The sequence below is a fragment of the Orcinus orca genome, chromosome 16 (assembly GCF_937001465.1).
Source record: "Orcinus orca chromosome 16, mOrcOrc1.1, whole genome shotgun sequence".
Taxonomy (NCBI): domain Eukaryota; kingdom Metazoa; phylum Chordata; class Mammalia; order Artiodactyla; family Delphinidae; genus Orcinus; species Orcinus orca.
The window spans coordinates 64,995,327-65,013,617 of NC_064574.1; the positions used below are offsets into that span (position 1 = coordinate 64,995,327).

The following is an 18,291-nucleotide window of genomic DNA, read 5'->3' on the forward strand; positions in this document are numbered from 1 at the left end:
TTACAGTTCACACAGTAAAAGTAGCTAAAATAATTTTTTTTAATTTACATAAACTCATGTTTTAATTGAATAGCTTGGGACCAAGAATATGCTATGGATTTTCCGGCTGGCTTAATAGTGAACCCCACGAGAAAACTGCCTCCGTTAAGGAACAGCGTGTACTGAAGAATGCACCTCAACTGAACATAACAGACATTCAGAAAGCACAGTGGTATTGCTCAAATGTTCCCAAGTGGCCTTTATTTCACAAAATTATTTTCATTAAAATTACTTCCTATACCACTTTTACTATATGATACTATTCAAATGAAAATCAATCGGCAAATTTACAAATTATGCACTTTTAAGTCATCTACTTTGAGGCTGTACACATCAGACAGCATCAGCGCCCAAGCCTGAGTCAGTGAATTCCTAATGCTCTTCCATTAACCTGGACTTGGACTTTCACGTTCGGTCAGGTATCCGTTACACCAAAGCAGCCTCTGAACCATATGTTACCTGGCCCAGGCGGAAGCTTAGATTTTCTATGTTCTTGGGTGGTTTCCTCAGCCTGTTACTAAATCAATTAGCCAGTCTCTGAAGACCATGGCCTACACGAGGTGAAGTCTACTACTGCTACTACATGAAGGATGATGGACCAACGACACAAAAAAAATCAAACAATTTTAGGAAATAAGGTGAAAGTGAGAAAAACTTCTGCATGAGGCCCGTATTAATTTTCTATTGTTGCTTTAAATTACTACAAACTTAGTGGCTTAAAACGTCACAATTTTACTACCTTACAGCTCTACTGGTCTGAAGTCTAGTGGGCTTACCTTCAAAGTGAAGGTGTCAGCTGGGCTGTATTCCTTCTGGAGGCTCTAGGGGAGAATCAGTTTTCTTGCCTTTTCCAGCTTCTAGAGGCCACCTGCATTCCTTGGCTGGTGGTCCCTTCATCTTCAAACTAGTGACAGCTTGTTGAGTGTTTCTTGCAAGTCTCTTGACTCTTCTGTCCCCTCTTCTACTTCTAATCCTGGATTATCTGGGTAGGCCCAGTCTAATCATATTAAGGTCAGCCGATTAGCAAACTTAATTCCATCTGCTACCTTAAACTCCCTTTTGTTTTGTATCACAACATATTAACAGGTTCCAATATTAGGACTTGGATGGGGCGGGGGAGGCATGGGGGCATTATTCCAACCACAAACCTGAACAGTTCTGTTTGCAGAGCTGAACACACAATTTTTAAGGGGAGAACTGTGTCTATCTGGCAAATACTTTTGATGGGCCAGTCTAGTTACGGAAAGGTGGCCTCAGGGAGGGGCCTAGTGGGCTAAGGCAAAAGACCAGGAATCACCCCAAGGAATAAAAAAGTGGTTAAGAATCACGAGGTCTGGGGAACGGCTGGATAAAGGCAGTTATAAGGAGGGAAGGACCTTGCCATAGGAGGAGGGTCAGTCGGTGAGCAAACCCCAAGGGAGAAACAGCCGACAAGTTCAAGAACAGGGTTGTTACATATTCAGCTAAGACCTTGGCTGTGCTTAAATACCAGACCTCCCACCCATCTCTCCCAGACTCTGAGTAAAAATCCAAAAACCACCTTGTTCCAGCGGAGACAGGCTGTGTGCTACATGGAGTCAACAAATGAGGAACAACATGGGAAATCACACCACAGAAACTTGCAGACAGCTTGAGGAGGGCCCAGGACATGGGGAAAAAGGGGGATAGGTGACTCAAGACAATGTTGTTTAATTTACAAAAGGACGGAGGCCCAGCTAACTGCTGGGCAGGAGCTGTCACTAGAGCAACAGTGGTCTGCACCTACGAGAGCAGCCGAGACAAGGCTAAGTTCAATCTGAGGACACTTGGCATCTTGCCGTCTGGGCTGCCCAGCCTTCTCTGCTTAGACCCTGCTTCAGGAACAGACTTTAATAACCTTCCCAAGCCAAGTGGAACTCATTCAGCCACACTGAGCTAGAAAGTCAAATCCTATCACACACAGACTGAAGACACTGAACAGCAAGAGGGGAAAGGCCTGACCACCACACCCTGATGAGAGCTACCACTGTGGGGACAGGTCAGGGACAATCGCTCAGCCACCCTCCGGAAGCACCCGGTAGATGGCCGAGCACAGTCCTTCCTGACAGCCGAGCAGGCCCAAACTGTAGTGTGATCTCTCAGCAAAACAAAAACGATTAGAGAAGCAGTGGTTGGTTCCTTTTACACTGGGCAAGTTCCTGTAGTGTGGATCAAGACTGGGAAAGATTTATTCCCCTGTCGGAATGGGATGTGCCCTGAAGAGCTAACTCAAATGCAGAATCTTACCGTGTAGGCCTCTTCCGTTACGCATCTCAAGGTGGAATCCATGAAAGGCCAAGTTCACCTTCTGAGGGAAGTGGCCCACCTGAATCACTGCTAACACAGACTTTGTAGGACTCTAGACCCGGCCGATGCTTGCTGGTCAGGGCCCAGGCAGGCCTGCCTCACCTCTGCCCCATGGGGCAGTAGTGGACCCATGTTCATCTCACCAGCACCCGAACCTCAGTCTTCCTTCCTGACTGGCCTGAGAGTCTCCCTCCACATGCCAGGGGCTGGCTCAAGAATGGGTATGTGACCCACTGCTGGGCAATGAGTTATGACAAAAGGGCTTCTGGAAGTTTCCTTGAACCACAAGAAGGTTTTTCTTCTTCCTCTGTAATGGTCTAGTGTCTTGATACGCTGCCTGGAACTGCTACAGCCATCTTTCCACCAGCCTGATGAAGCCAACACTGAGGATGATGGAGCAGAGAGGAAACATTCGTTTCCTTCATGGGAAGCTGAATCAACCCCCTACGACAGGACAGGACTCCCTGCCACGTCAGAGGCTGAACTTCCTGGCTGTCCAGGCCTGCCTGAGACAGGATGTCTGTATCAGGAGTTCAAGCCAAGTGGTGTGAAAAAGGCCCAATTAGAACTGATATTTTGGGAAGCAAAATGCTAGGTGAATGCGGAGAAGGTGGTCACATGTCACTCGGGTGGCTATACCTGGAGCTTTGTGAGGCTGGCTGTAGCGTCAAGGCTTGGAAACACTGATCCCAGGCTGATGAGGCAACGCCCTGTCATCCCCACGTCTGTGCCTCCCGGCATTCGACCTCCTCCAGGGAAGTCGCCTGGGATTCTCCTCCTCGTGATTGAAAAGAATCCAATAAACACGTCCCTGGGAATTAATGTGCCTTCGGCTCACGTGGAGGACTAACCACCTGCTCTCTAAAGCGCCTGTTCAGAATGCAGTTAAAGCAGAAAGGTGAAATGCAAGCTTGGCACTGGGGATGGAAGGAGACGCAAAAGGCAAGATGGGTTTAGAAGCACACTTCCCAGCAGCAGAGGAAGCTCAGCCGCAACTGCCTGGTGGCATCCAGACGCCTCTTTTCCTGTGGCTACTCTGAGAAGGGGGAGGGAAAATGAGCTTGCTTCTCCTGTTTACATTAATCCTGCTTCCTGTTTGAGATTTAGGCATGTAAAAAGCTTCTGTTTCCTCAATGGAGACATTTTAATCCTCAATGAGTATTCTGGGTGAAATTCCCTAGAGGGGACATTCAGTGTGGTGAACAGTGACATCGGTCTTGGGGCACAAAAGTACACTTGGCACTTACTGGTTGGGTGACCCCAGGCAATGTTATTACTTCATTCCTGAACTTGTTTCCTCATCTATAAGATGGGGATAATAATAGCACCTGTTTCAGAATCATGAAGATTAAATACATTAATGCAAGGGAGACACATATGTGCCTGGCACACAGTAAGCACTAGACAAGTGTGAGCTACTGCTGTTGATACTCACTGTCTTCAACAGGGACGGAAGCTTCACACAGAAAACAGGTTTCAGCCACTCCCATGTTCTCCTGGTTCCTGAAACGAGCTGCCCTCACCCCAGTTTGTCCAAGCACATCAACATACTTGTCCTTTATCTCTGCAGGAGTTCGATTGGAGACAACTGTCCTATGGCTTTCATCTGCGTAAAAGAACCGTTTTGGGGACAAGACAGGAGAGTTTAATCTTCAAACTTGACTGACTTGGATGCATTCCTGTCAATATAAAAGATTCTGTCCGGAGCCGTGGAGAAGCCGAGGCCCGCCCTCCGGCTGTACTTCCAGCTCATGGCCCGGTCGTAGTCCTGCTGCAGATTCTGCTGCAGGGTGTCGGCCACCTTCTTGCTGAGGGCCATGTTGGGCCTGCCGACCGTGTTAGGGGGGCGACTGAATGAAGGGGACAGATTTTTAAAGCCACCCATGAGTTTGAGAAATTTCAGTTTCTGTTCCTCATTTTCAAAGCCAGCAGTATCCCATTGGCCAAACTGAGTTCCCTGTGGTAAGAGAAAACAGGTGGTTACTTTCCTGGCATCCGAAGCATCTTCCTTTCCCCAGCCCCCAGCCTTGCCCGGGAGGATCTAGATGATCAAAGGCTTACTGCGCACCAGGCACAGCGCTCGCAGGCACAGCGCTGGATTATCTTAACTCCAACCAGAGCCCTGTGGTTCCCACTCTCCTGATGAAGAAATGGAGGTTTGCAGCTGGACCGGGGGCACAAGCCTACTTGGTAACCCTGCTGGAACTCCATCTTGGGTCTGGCCCACACCAGAGCCCACCCTTCACACTGAGTTGCCCGTCTGCCTTACTCCTTCTCCCCCAATTCACGGCAGACAGTACGACACACCTCACCAGCTGGCTACTCATCCATCAGCCTAAGGTTTCTGTCCTTTGGAGGGTGGAGAGGGCAAGCGGGAGCCTGAAATGCATTTCTCTTCGCAGAAGCGCTGCACTTCATAGCAGGAAAGGAGTGGAGGCCCCGGGAGGTGAAGGGTCACATGAGTCGGATGCTGAGCTAGCCCAGGAACTCAGGGGTCCCGATTCCTGCCCAGAGCACTCTACAACCCACGCACGAGTCGGCCATGTTTGAGAAAATACAAGAGAGCCCCTCAGAGCAGTGGCCCAAGAGAAGACTCCCTTCCCTCCCGTGTCTGTGGCCGAGGCCAGAAACCCAGCTCCCCATGAAGACTGTGACTTCAAAGACTCAGGATCGAGTCCCGCCTGCGTCACCCGGGTAAAGTACCTTAACCCCTGAGCCTCAATGTCCTCATCTATAAAACGGGGGCGTAACAGCCCCCGACGGGGCTTCACTGAGGCTCAAATCAGGTTTTACACCAACAACTCAGAGCCCGACGCCTGGTTCGCTTTAAGTCCTCGAAAACTGCTCCTCTACCCACCCCACCCCACCAGGATTGCTGACCTCTGTGCCGCCTGGGAACTCGCCGCCTGTGAGCCAAATGCCAGCCTAGCACTTATTTCTAGGTCGGCTTTGGGCGAACAGTAAGAACCAGTCATTGCTACAGCTAGCTGCCCTGAGTGAACTGGTGACAAGCTCTCCGAGCTTCACAGTGCCCCCAGTACAGGCACTAACAACTGCTTCCCCAGCCTTCACTTTCTAGAAGGAGAGGCCACCTCTGACAGCCCCGCACTGGGTCTGAGGAGAGAGCTGCCAGAGGCTGCCCAGTCCTGTGAGCTGCCGACCCACTGAGAGGGGACCCGGTCTCAAATCCCCACCATGTGCCTCAGCAGCCAAGTGGCCCCAGGTCCCAGGAGGCAGGGCCACCTAAAGCATCCCCGGAAGATCCCAGCCCCTATGCCCCCGGACCACCCTCCTGCTGTCAGGTCCCTCCAGGTATAGCCTCTGGGCCACTGCTCTGGATGACGCTGCCTTGTTTCTGGCCTTCCTCACTCAATCATGGAATCTTATCAGCTCTGCCCAGTTCAAGAGGAGGGAGAGAAAGGAGACACTAGAGGAATGACATAACAAAGCCCCATTCCATACCCCTCTGGGCCAGAGCATGAGTCCCATTTTACAGGTGTGGAAACTGAAGCTCAAAGAAGGGAAGTTACTTGCTCAAGTCTCATAACTATAGAAGGTGGCAGAGCCAGGAACTGATCTCAGGTCTTTTGAGCCAAAGCAACTGTTCTTTTCTGTGCTACACTAGGAAAGCTTAAGACAGCGTTACAAGGAAGCAAGTCCTTCCGTCATCTGGATCCTCTGTCCCCCTCTCCCAAATCCATGTCCATTAACAAGTTCTCTTCTCTCCCCTGTGCCCTCTCCTCTACCCCAGTCCCCGCTGCCCCACATAAATGCGCTCCAGCAGTTCCCACCGCCCTGCCCACCGCACCCTCCCGTCCCTCTCCAGCCTGACCTAGCGGTCCCCATGCCATACACTCTCCCGTGCCACCTCCTGGGGCCTGGTTTGGAAATTTCCCATTCCAACTGGACCAGAGGCCTGCCACCTCTGCCCCCGCCCCTGTCCCAGCAGCTTTCTCAGGGTACCACCCACTGCTGGAAGGAGCTCGCCATCACGTGTCCCCAGCGACTGATGACTGGGACACCCTGCCCGTCCAGAGCCAGAGACAAGGTCCACGCTGCTTAGCTCAAGCGGCCAGCTCTCCAGGAGGGAGGCAAGCACCCGCTTCCCAAGAAAGGAGAGTAGCTCAGGACGAGCTCTGTGGAGCAGGGAGCCGGCTGGCGGGCGGGAGCTGCTTTGGGGCCAGATGGACTTGGTCTCCCGCCCCTGCAAGGTGAGGAGGAGACCCCTCGCGGAGCCCAGTGTGAAACTTACCGTCTGCTTCCTGGTGTCAGAAGCTTCCGTCCTGCCCGACTCACGATCGATCTCTTCTTGCAAGGCCTTTCGCCTCACCTGAGCAAGGGAAAGGAAAGGAAAGAGGGCAATTAGACAGCCGGTTTTGAGCTTCAAACCCAGGACAGAGAGGAGGTGGGGTGGGGGGACTGGAGGGGGATGGGCAGCTTTGTTCTGCTGCAGGCCGGGGGAAGCATCTGTCAAAAATACCCTCTAATCATGTAAGGGGCAATCCCTTGGCCTAAAACATACAGGCCTCATTCACCCTTCTTTTCCATTCCTTAAGAATGAATCTTCCAGCGGACTGCCCTGGCGGTCCAGTGGTTAGGACTCGGCAGTCTCACTGCCAGGGCCCGAGTGGGTCAATCCCTGGTCAGGGAACCCCGTGCGCTGAGTGGTGCGGCCAAATAAATAAATAAATTAATGACTCTTCCTAGACACTGAGGCTTTTCCACCTTTAGCATTAGAACCTCTTCTGTTTGTAAGAGCCACCTGGGTGGAAATTTTCTCAAAACACATGCACAAAGCCCTGCCTGTACAGAAGATATTGTATTTAACTTTCTTGCTGACAGCATCGTCTTCTAGAAAGAACACAGGCTCTGGAGTCAGGCACAGGCTGGTTTGAATCCTACCACTGCCATTAACTAGTTGTGTGGAAGTCAATTAATCTTTCTGTACCGTGGTCTATTTATCTGCAAAGAGATGGAAATATCAGCTACCTTGGAGGATAAATGGGAGACAGAGAACTGCGATACTGTGGTTTATAGTAAGAAATATATGACAAGAAATATATATATATATAAACTCATCCCCATTCCTGGCACAGAGTTCCAAAATCCCTAGGAATTTCCTAAGTGATGGGAACAATCAAAGTGTCCTTTGTTATGTTAATTGGGTGACTTTCGTAAGCACCTGAAGATGGGGGCTGGTTGCCAAGAGAACCAACCACCGATGAGAGGGTTGGAACTTTCAGTCCTGACCTCTGGGGAGGGGACTGGAGGAGGAGATTGAGCTCAGCCACCAAATGGCCAATGATTTAATCAACTGTGCCTCTGTAATGAGGTCTCCACAAAAACCCAAAAGGTCAGGGTTCGGAGAGCTTCTGGGTTGGTGAACACTGGAGATTTGGGGAGTGGAGCTCTCGGAGAGGGCATGGAAGCTCCACGCTCCATCCCACACACCCTGCCCTGTGCGTCTCTTCCACCTGGCTGTCCCTGAGTTATATCCTTTCATAATAAACCAGTAATCTGGCGAGTAAAATGTTTCTGAGTTCTGTGAGCCACTCTAGCAAACTAATTGAAGCTGAGGAGGAGGTCTTTGGAACCTCTGATCTGTAGCTGGTTGGTCAGAAGCACAGGTGACAACCTGGCTTAAGACTGGCGTCTGAACGGGGGACAGGGGTGGGGAGCAGTCTGGCGGGACTGAGTCCTTCACCTGAGCGGTCTGACGGTATCTCCAGATAGACAGCGTCAGACTGAGTTGAACTGCAGGACACCGCGTGGTGTCAGGGAATTGCTGGTTGGTGTAAGAAAGCCCCCAGCCCCACGATGAATTGCGGTGCAGAACGTAAGACAAAGAGTCCCCGGCACACAGCAGGGACACCTCACACACTGTTACCAGAAAGGCTCAAGGCCACAGTCAGCGCACCAATGACCCTGTGGTTTGATACAGAAGCTTCTAGGGCCCAAGGGTTCAGGTGTGACTTTAGCTGCTCCCAGTTTGTGGCCCCTCCTCTTCTCTTCTAATCTACCACAGGCTGAAATGAGGTGACCATTCATATAGTTCAAAACTACATAAAACAGGACTTCCCTGGTGGCGCAGTGGTTAAGAATCTGCCTGCCAATGCAGGGCACATGGGTTCGAGCCCTGGTCCGGGAAGATCCCACATGCTGCGGAGCAACTAAGCCCGTGTGCCAAAACTACTGAGCCTGCGCTCTAGAGCCTGCGAGCCACAACTACTGAGCCTGTGCTCTACAGCCTGCGAGCCACAGCTATTGAAGCCCACGTGCCACAACTACTGAAGCCCGCGTGCCTAGAGCCCATGCTCCGCAACAAGAGAAGCCACTGCAATGAGAAGCCCGCGCACCGCAACGCCGCAACTGGAGAAAGTCCGCGCGTAGCAACAAAGACCCAACGCAGCCATTAAAAAAAAAAAGAAACTGCATAAAACAAATCCAAAGGGCAGCTGTAGGGATGAGAGAAAATGATGGTATACTCCTATGTCAGAGTCATGCTGCTGACGGGGAACACGTGGATGTGCACTCACTGAAGCGGAAAGCAGCTCACCAGCTGAATGAAAAAAGTGAACAGAACAGTATACAGAGCATGACTGTACGCTGCTTTAAAATCACACATACACAGTTACAGAGGAAAGATCTAGAAGGATGTAACAACCAAGGGTTAACAGTGATTATTAGGTGGTAGCAGGGGTCCCCAACATCTGGTCTGCGGGAGGTGAGCGGCGGCCAGTGAAGCTTCATCTGCTGCTCCCCGTCGCGAAACTGGTCCCTGGTGCCAAAAAAGTTGGAGACCGCTGGGTGGCAGGATTTCAGGTTGCTTTCCCCAAACTATTTTTTTTTTTAACACAATGAACTTTTTACCAGAAAAAGAAAGGGAGAGTTGGGGCAGAAAGCTTCACTTACATTGAGATCATCTGTCACCCAAAACAGAAGTTTTCTTTAAAACCGTGAGGTATTTAATAGGCACAAATTCATAAGAAGCAAAGAGGTGGCTGGTGGGCCTTGCCCCCGTGAGCGGCGGGACACCTGGGAGAGGCGCCCAGGGCAGGGGCTGGGCCTGGACAGGTCAGGGCCCCACCTCCATCCTCCCCACCAGCCACTGCAGCCCGGGCCCCTGTCCCCAAACGACAATGACCTGCAGGAGGCTGGGGAGCCCCTGGTTCTGGGGGGCCTGTGCTCTGTGCCAGGCCCTGGACTGGGCCCTGTCAGCATCAACCTACTGAGCCTCTCCACCCCAACTACCTCAGCCCCTCCCCTCCAGGGAGAGAGGCCCCCAACACCCCAAAGGCATTAGGAACTTCCTCGCAGCATCTTGTAGGCCCCCCTCCTTGTAGTCGGCTGCCTTGCAAGCACTCCTCCGTTTCTCTCCTGGAGCGGCAGGCGGCAGGGCCACGACATGGGCCGTCCCCACATCACACCCTGTTGCTTCTGTCCAGCAATTACTGGCTGACACAGCGTGAGGATGCAGGTAGGTGAACAGCTGCCACTTACAAAGCACAGGTCTCGGGCTCGTTTGGTCTTCACGGCCACCTACATGGGGGTCCCGGGGTCAGTGACTGCCAAAGTAACCTCATTAGTAATGGCCCAAGGCTGTACCTATGTGGTTACTATGCTGTCCTGATAGGCCTTGGGGTCCAGGATCATAAAAATATCCCAATTCTAGCATGTCCAGCTCCCACACAGGATCTGGGCATGACAGAAGCAGAAGCTGGTCCACAAGAGAACAACTTCTCCTAATGCTCCTGTACAACAACTGCATTTCTATATACTAGCAATATATACAACAATAAAAACTGAACTGAAATACTATTTACAATAGCATCAAAAATATAAAATACTTAAGGAATATTTGACAAAAGACGTGCATGACCTGTACACTGAAAACTACAAAACAATACTGAGAGAAACTAAAGACCTAAATAAATGGACAGAGATGCCATGTTTATGGATCAGAAGCCTGCATACTGTTAAGATGTCAATCCTCCCCAAATTTGTCTGTAGATTCAAGGCAATCCTAATCAAAATCCCAGCAGCATTTTTTGGTAGCAACCAACAAGGTAATTTTAAAATTTATACAGAAGTGCAAAGGACCTGAACTAGCCAAAGCAACTTAAAAAAGAACAAATGCTAGAGACTTATACTACCTAATTTAAGACATTATATAGTTACAACAATCTAGACAATGAAGTATTAGTGTAAAGATAGACATACAGATCAATGAAACTCAACAAGAGTCTAAAAATAGACCCACACCACACACACACACACACACACACACACACACACACACACACACACACACACACACACACGGTCAACTGATTTTTTACAAAGGTGCCTAGGCAATTCAATTGAGAATTTAAAACTTTTTTTTTTTTTTTTTTGCGGTACACAGGCCTCTCACTGCTGTGGCCTCTCCCACTGCGGAGCACAGGCTCTGGACGCGCAGGCCCAGCGGCCATGGCTCACGGGCCCAGCCGCTCCGCGGCATGTGGGATCTTCCCGGATCGGGGCATGAACCCGTGTTCCCTGAATTGGCAGGCGGACTCTCAACCACTGCGCCACCAGGGAAGCCCCTAAAACGTTTTTAACATCAAAATAACGCTAGAAACATTGGACAGCCAATAACAAGGAACAAATTATTGACACATGCAACAGTACAGACAAATCTCAGAATGATCACGCTAGGCGAAAGAAGCCAGTTTAAAAAAGAGCACATACTGTATAATCCCAATTATACACAAATCCTAGAAAACGCAAGCTACGACAGAGAGTAGTGGTGGCTACCTGGGGATGGGAAAGGAAGGGATGGAATACAAAAGGGCACAAGGAAACTTTTGGAAATGACGGGTACGTTCATCATCTTAATTGTTTAGCTGGTTTCCTGGATGCATACATGTCAAAACTCATCGAATTGTACACCTTAAATATGTGCAGATTCTTGTATGTCAATTATATTTAAATAAAGTTGCAAAAGACAAAAAAAAAAAAAAGCTCCTGAATGGAGGCCAGGAGGTGGTGACGCGTGGGCCGGGCAGAGCACGTGCCCACTGCCTGGCTGCAGGTCACAGGGACATGTCCCCTTTTCCCCCTGCAGTGGTTATGAGGAGGGGAGGCCACAGGCTCCCCGCCACTGGAGGGGCGGCAGAGGCTGGCCTCGTTGCCTTTGGAGTCCCTGATGCCTCCAGGATCAGGATTTCGTGGCCTGCCGGGAGGCGAGTGTGCGTCTGGGGAAGGGAAGACGCCTGGGAGGACGAGGACCGGTCGTACCTGGTCTATGTGCGCCTCGTCCATGTTGCCCTTCTTTTCTAACACCACCTCCAAGTCCGTGTCTGGCTCCTGCAAAGAGGGCAGAAGGAGTAAGGCTCAAGCGGACGATGGCCTCTGCCCTGGCAGCCCAGCCGGATGAGATCGCAACAGAGTCCAGAACAGACTCAAGACTGGAGCGCTACGCCCACCCCTATCGCCCACAGAACACCTGCCATCCTTTCTCTTCCACAATTCTCCCCAATTCTGTCCTGAAGACTGTGGCCCTGACCTATCTGACAGATGGACGCAATAAGGCTCAGAGAGATGAAGTGACTATCGTGAGGTTACCCCACAGCTCAGGGACAGGGCTGACACTAACCCAGGTCTCCCGACTCAGGCCTAGAGCACAACCTTTCCCGCCAGGCGTCACCTCACTTCCCAGGGTGACACCAAACCAGCAAGAGGAGAAAGGCCAAGGCCCCCATTGACAGTGGGGGAGGAGGGGCTGGCGAGGGCCAGGGAATGCAGAGGTGGGGCTGAGGGCCTGCAGCAAACCCGAATCCCCCCGGTTCTCTCCCCCATACCCCGCCCCAGCCCCCCAGCTCCGGAGTTCTGGTCGGTACCTTCTCTCCTGCCTGGACGACCAGGACAGGCTCTAACTCTGCTTCCCCGCCCCCAGCACTGGTGCATTCCACACAGCAGCTCGGGTACACCCTCAATTTACATCATGTTATATGTCAACGCCATCTCAATTAAAAAATAATAAAACCACCTCAACTGGGCCACACCACCCGTTCCCCAGAACCCTCCAGGGGCCCCATCTCATTTACATGGAAATCCAGACCCCTGTGGCGTCCACAGGCTGCCGGGACCCCAGCTGGCCCAGCGCCTGTCACGCCAGCCTCTTTGCTCCTCCCAGGGCCTCTGCACCTGCCGCTCCCTCGGCACAGGCGGCCCCAGCCCCTCACACGTCTCAGCTCCCACACAGAAGCCTTGCTGGGCCTGCATGGGCCACGCTCTCCCGGGCCACCCTCTCTCAGTGGCCTCAGCCCCTGTGGGACCATCTGACAGTAAGATTCAGGTTGGCCACTTTCCCCTAGTCCCTCAGCAGTGACAACTGCCACGTCCTTGCTTCGGGTGTGCTCTGCCTGGTACCCCGCGTCACCTGTGATGAGCCCTGGGTGGCTCTGTTCGCTCACATCACCTGCCAGGTCCCAGTGCTCAGCCCGCCGCCTCCTCCCTCCCCTCCCCAGGCAAGGAAGCCCGTCAGGGTGGAGAGTACATCTCTGCCGTCTTCACCAGGCTGCCATCCCCTCCCTTCCTCCTGGTAACAGGGCCCCGGTATTCCTCTCAGAAACCAGCTCCCCCAGTTTCAGACAGTGGAGTTACAGTGGGACTGACACCCTCAGCCCCTGTCCACTGGCTTCAGATCTGGGCTTCTGGTTTGTGACCCAACTGAGATCTGGGAGAGCAGTGCTGGGACTTTCCCTGTAATCGTTTTGGAGGGGCCACCCCTCTCCTTTTGGGGGTGGCTTAACTACTATGAAGAAAGCCTGGAGTTGCTGGGACCATCTCACCACGGGGTTGGGGTGGGAAGGAACCTGATATTAAAACCAGCATGGAAAAATACAAAGTCCAGAGCTAGGGAAAGCCACACAGGCATCGCCTGCAATCTAAATCTATTCGATCCCTAAATTGTGTATCCTGAGTGCAGATAGCTATGGACATCATATTATCTCAAACTATTTGGTTCCTGAGCTTTAGATAGCAAGTGGCAAGAGTTCAGAAAGAGAGGGATTTATCTGAAAAGCTTATTCTAATTAATCCAGATCCTGAGTGCAGATAGTGAGAACTTGGGTAAAGTTTCGATAGCAAGGGATACCTGTATTATTGAGACTATTACACTAGCACCTGGATCCAGCTACACCTGAAGGTAGTAGCTCTCAAACCTTCTAGTTACATGTGTTGATAAATCCCCTCTTCTGACTAAAGGCAGTTTAATCAGGGCTCTGGCAGCTAAAACACTGAGTGCCTGTGTGTGTGCACGCGCGCGCGCACACACACACACACACACACTCCCAACTTCCACCCCTATTCTCCAAAACACTGTGCTTCTGAAGGAAGCCTACCTCCTCCCAAGGTTCTCCTGCTGCTCTGCTCTCCTGCCTCTTCTTCTTCCTCTTCAGAGCGGGCTCCTCAGTGTCTGTCTGCTCTGCCTTTTTCTTGGACTTCATTTTCTTCTTCACAGGGGCCTTGGGGTCATCTCCTATTGGGATGTAATCCGGAGCTTCAACTTTGACTGACTTCTTTTTACTTCCTTTCCTACGGCTGCTCTCCACAGACCTGGAGAGCTCAGGGTGCCCCAGGGGGGTATCTCCCTCCTGGTGGGTTTTCTTTTTCTTCTTCATCTTCACGTTGTGCTCCCTGGGGCTCCCCTGCTTCCGTTTCTGTCCCGAGGCTGCCTGCTCAGGGACGCCACCTTTCCCAGCTGAGCAAGTGTACAAAGCGTCCCCGGCCTCACAGAACCAAGGGTCCCTGGCTGAGAAGGCTGTAGCTCCCTGCGCCTTCTTCTCCTTCTTGTGTTTTCTGAGCTTCTTGCCAACTCTGGTCACCTCCTCGCCCTGCCTGGGGTCTGGGGAGGTCTTCACCCTTGAGCCAGGGGACACGGACTTTCTCTTCTTCTTCTTTTCCCTACCAAGGGACTCAGATGGACCAAGTGCCTGCTTCCTGGGGCTGGGAGATGGCTCAATCCGTCTGGCACGTAACATGGTCTCAGGTTCTAGGGGCTCCTCGCAGACGGTGCTGTGACCCTTCTTCTTCTTCTTTTTCTTCATTAGAGGCATTTCGGGTGCCTGCTCTTGGACCACATTCTTCGAGGGTGATGTGGCTCTTGTGGGACAAACCTCCGCAAAATAACTGTCACTGTTTAAAACCGAGTATTGAGTCTCTGGTTCTTTAACTACCTTCTTCTTCTTCTTCTTCTTTTTCTCTGGGAGCCCAAGGCCCAGGTCTCCTTTGTGAGTCTTAGTGATCATTCCTGAAAAAAGAAATGGTACAATTATCCCCATACCAAGCCACCCTGAGTACAATTCCACTAGGTATTACCAAAAGTCACGTTTCCTGGAGTGGATGGTCTGAAAGGTTAGGGGCTGGGAAAATGGGCATGATTCCTGTGGAGCAAAGGGAAATATGATCGAAGAAGCAGAATGGAGTTTAAATCCTGACAGCCCCGGGTTGAAACCCAAGCTGCTCCCTCACCTTAAGTCAATCACCTACCCTCACTGGGCCTTAACTTCCCCAGCTGAAAATGGGTGGAGATAACACTTCCTTCCTCGAAGAGCTGTTGGAAAGAATAAACGATAATCCATGGAAAGTGCTTGGTACATCATTGACTCCCTTTCCTAACCCCCTTCCTCAAACCTCTTAAGCCTAGTCTTCTCTCCAGAAACGTACCCTGTGCCAGCCACCAAGGGCACAACTGTACTCAAGCCACAGGCCAGGCACAGCCCCCAGGGCTTACCTTTTACAGGACGAAGGGGACAGAAATCCTGAGGTCAGCTCCTCTTGCTGACTGTCACCAGAGGCAGTAACTGTGACACAATTAATCCATTCCCTTGCTTCATCTAAAGAGCGCTTCAGCTTTGCGTCTGGAAATTAACTGCCCCCGCCTGCACCGAGGGTGACTTACTCTTCTAATTACCTTCCCATGTGGCTAGTAATGAGAGCAGCAGCAAGGTATGGTGAGGAGCCCCAGCTGGGGCTGAGGACGCCTGCATTCAAATGGTGACTCACATACTCTTGCCACACAGCACTGGCTTCTCCGGGCCTGAGTTTTCCTATCCATAAAAGAGGCACTGAACCAGATCAGATCAGAGGCTAGTGGGGGAGGGGGGAGGGGAGGGAGGAGGGGGAGGGGAGGAGGGAGGAGGAGGAGGAGGGGAGGGAGGGGGAGGAGGGGAGGGAGGGGAGGGGAGGGGGGAGGGGAGGGAGGGGAGGGGAGGGGAGGGGGGAGGGGAGGGGAGGAGGGGAGGGGAGGGGAGGAGGGGAGGGGAGGGGAGGAGGGGAGGGGAGGGGAGGGGAGGGGAGGGGGGAGGGGAGGGGAGGGGGGAGGGGAGGGGAGGGGAGGGGAGGAGGGGAGGGGGGAGGGGAGGAGGGGGAGGGGAGGGGGGGAGGGGAGGAGGGGAGGGGGGAGGAGGGGAGGGGGAGGAGGGAGGAGGGAGGAGGAGGAGGGGAGGGAGGAGGAGGAGGGAGGGAGGAGGAGGAGGGAGGGAGGAGGAGGAGGGAGGGAGGAGGAGGGAGGAGGCAGAGGGGAGGGGAGGAGGGGGAAGGGAGGGGAGGAGGGGGAGGGGAGGAGGGGGAGGGGAGGGGAGGAGGGGGAGGGGAGGAGGGGGAGGGGAGGGGAGGAGGGGGAGGGGAGGAGGGGGAGGGGAGGGGGAGTGGGGCCACATCCAGCATACAAGCCTGTTTCACTGTTTTTAATTTTTCAAATAAACTGCCAACATTTAATGATTGGAGAAAACATAGAGCAACCTTGAACACTCAGCTTTTTTTTTTTTTTTTTTCTCCTTTGGCAGGGCTGGGTGGGGGTCAAGTACATTTCAGCTTCCATGAGAAGGGGTTGGGTCCTCAAGTACATTTCAGCTTCCAGTTGTACTACGTCTCTCACACCAGTCACCAGCCCAGTTCCTGCTCCCTGGACTAGATGATAGATGACATGGTGCCACTCAAGGAATCCAGAAACAAACGGCCTCTCACAGGAGCTTTGGACAGTGGGCAGGAAAGGCCAGGGAGCTTCTCCATCCTGCAGCTCTCTTCAGAGCCCAGAGGGTCCATACTGGACCTGCCTCTTAGCTGCTTCAAAATGCCAGGCTAGGCCAGAGCTGTAGCTCAAGTTCACTCATAACTGAAAGGAACACTCGCTCGCTTACTCCTGTCTGTCTGGTTTTCTGCTGTATTCCCAGGGCCCAGCTCTATACCTGGCAGAGTGGGTGCTCAATAAATACTCACTGAACGAAGGAAGGAATGCTAGAGACACAGAGGTGAAAAAGAGATGACTCTGCCATCAAGAAGCAGGTAGGTGTGGGTGGGAAAGACGTGTGTTAACAATGATACAGGTGATAAAAGCAAGCACAGTGGTAAGGTCAGGGTAACAGAGGTCATCTAATCTGGCCTAGCAGTTGTCAGGAAAGTTTCTGAAGGACAGAGGTTTCCAGTTTGGCAAGTGCAGGATGCCGGTGCTAGTCCCTAAGACAAAGAAACTGAGGTGGGGTGGTAGCGGGGGAGGCGAGGGTGGCGAGGGCTGAAGGAGACAGGCTGGTTGGAACAGATGCCTTGAGATAGCCATGTGGAGATGTTGGTGGACAGGTGGATGAGGCTCAGGTGACTGGGCTGATATGGGTGACGTAAATTTAGGAATATATGGATGGTAAGTAAGCCTTGAACAGAACGAGCCTGAGACAGAACCTTAAGGAATACTAACGTTTAAATGGGTGGGCTGAGGAAGAGGGGCCTGCAAAAGAGAGGGAGAAGGTGCAGACGTGGAGAGGGTGGAGTCAAGGGCGCCAAGGGTGCCTCAAATGGAGGAGTGGTCTAGAGATCGAATAAGAACAAAGAAGCCAAGGGAAGGCTGTCCCCAACTTAATCCCCTTCTCTCCCCATCTCCGCCGTTCAAATCACTGTAGCATCCTCCTCTTTAGCACTGAAGATCCTTCTCTTCAAACCTGAGACCCTAAATGTATTCATTCCTTCAAGGAAAAGGGAAGAGGAAATGAACCTTACAGCTTCTCCTGCGAACTCAAATGCTTTCTCCAAAAGCGCTTTTTAAAGTCTCGCGGTAGCCTCGTGAGGCTCGGTGTGTGTAACCCATCTCAGAGACGTGAAAACTGAGACTTGGAGGCTTTTAATTTACTTGCCCTGTGTCCCAAAGCCAGCAAGGGGTAAAACAGGGATTCGAAACCAGCCCGCATAACTTCAGAGCCTGTGCTCTCCGTATAATGGCACCAACACCCCACTCCCACCGCAGGCTCACTAGCAGGAAGCAAGAGAGCCGGGAGGCGAAACTGCCTCCTCAAAGGCTCTACCGCGCCAAGGCTTCCACACCAACACAGAAGGAGGGATTACGCCGGGTCCCGGGCCCAGCTCCAAGGCGGGAGGACTTGCTGGAGACGGCGGCCTCAGGCCGGGGCGAGCGCACACCGGCGACGGGGGGGGACTTGAATCTGAGGGTGCGGGTCGCCCTCCAGTCCCTCGGTTCTCCGCGCAAGTCCCCAGGCCCAGTCTCCAGCCCCAGCTCCGTCCTGCCTGGTGGGCGCCCTCCTCACTCACCCGAAGGCCAAACTTCCCCGCCTCCACGTGAGAGCCCACTCCGCCGTGACCCGGAAGTCAGTCTCGACTCGCTGGCCCGCCCTCGCAAGATGCGTTTACTTCCGGGTCGAGGCCTAGCGGGGAGCGCGGTTGCCGTGGAAACTGCAGCCATGGCGGCCCCGGGACGGGTGATCAGTGTCTCTCAGCGCTTGGAACGGGCGCTTTCAACTGAGTCGTTCATCACCGCCAGGACGCCAGGGCCCGTCGTGTCTCCCGTGTCCCTGGATCTGCGCGTCTCGCCGGGACAGGTTGCGGAGCTGCCCGGCAAGAACCTGTGGGAGCAGATCTGCGAAGGTAGGCAGCCCG

At 52.6% G+C, this 18,291-nt stretch overlaps 2 protein-coding genes across 3 annotated transcripts in view; one reads left to right on the plus strand and one right to left on the minus strand.

The window, feature by feature from the left end:
- Positions 1-212: 212 nt before the first annotated feature.
- On the minus strand, positions 213-18,265 carry KNOP1 (lysine rich nucleolar protein 1). 2 transcript variants are annotated; one of them, XM_004285717.4, is made up of 5 exons: positions 17,947-18,230; positions 13,752-14,659; positions 11,644-11,712; positions 6,617-6,694; positions 213-4,321 (listed from the first exon to the last, which is right to left on the minus strand). In XM_004285717.4, exons 1-5 carry the CDS (start codon positions 18,095-18,097, stop codon positions 4,010-4,012), a joined length of 1,518 nt encoding a protein of 505 aa, XP_004285765.2. In that variant the 5' UTR covers positions 18,098-18,230; the 3' UTR covers positions 213-4,009. The 2 variants fall into 2 exon arrangements, with proteins under 2 accessions (XP_004285765.2, XP_049555018.1); XM_049699061.1 differs by lacking the exon at positions 11,644-11,712 and having other exon boundaries at positions 17,947-18,265.
- IQCK (IQ motif containing K) overlaps positions 18,119-18,291 on the plus strand; it is a 108,369-nt gene continuing 108,196 nt past the window's right edge. Inside the window, exon 1 of the mRNA XM_049699067.1 lies at positions 18,119-18,279. The gene's annotated coding sequence lies outside the window, so the exon portion shown is untranslated. The remainder of the gene's footprint in view (positions 18,280-18,291) is intronic.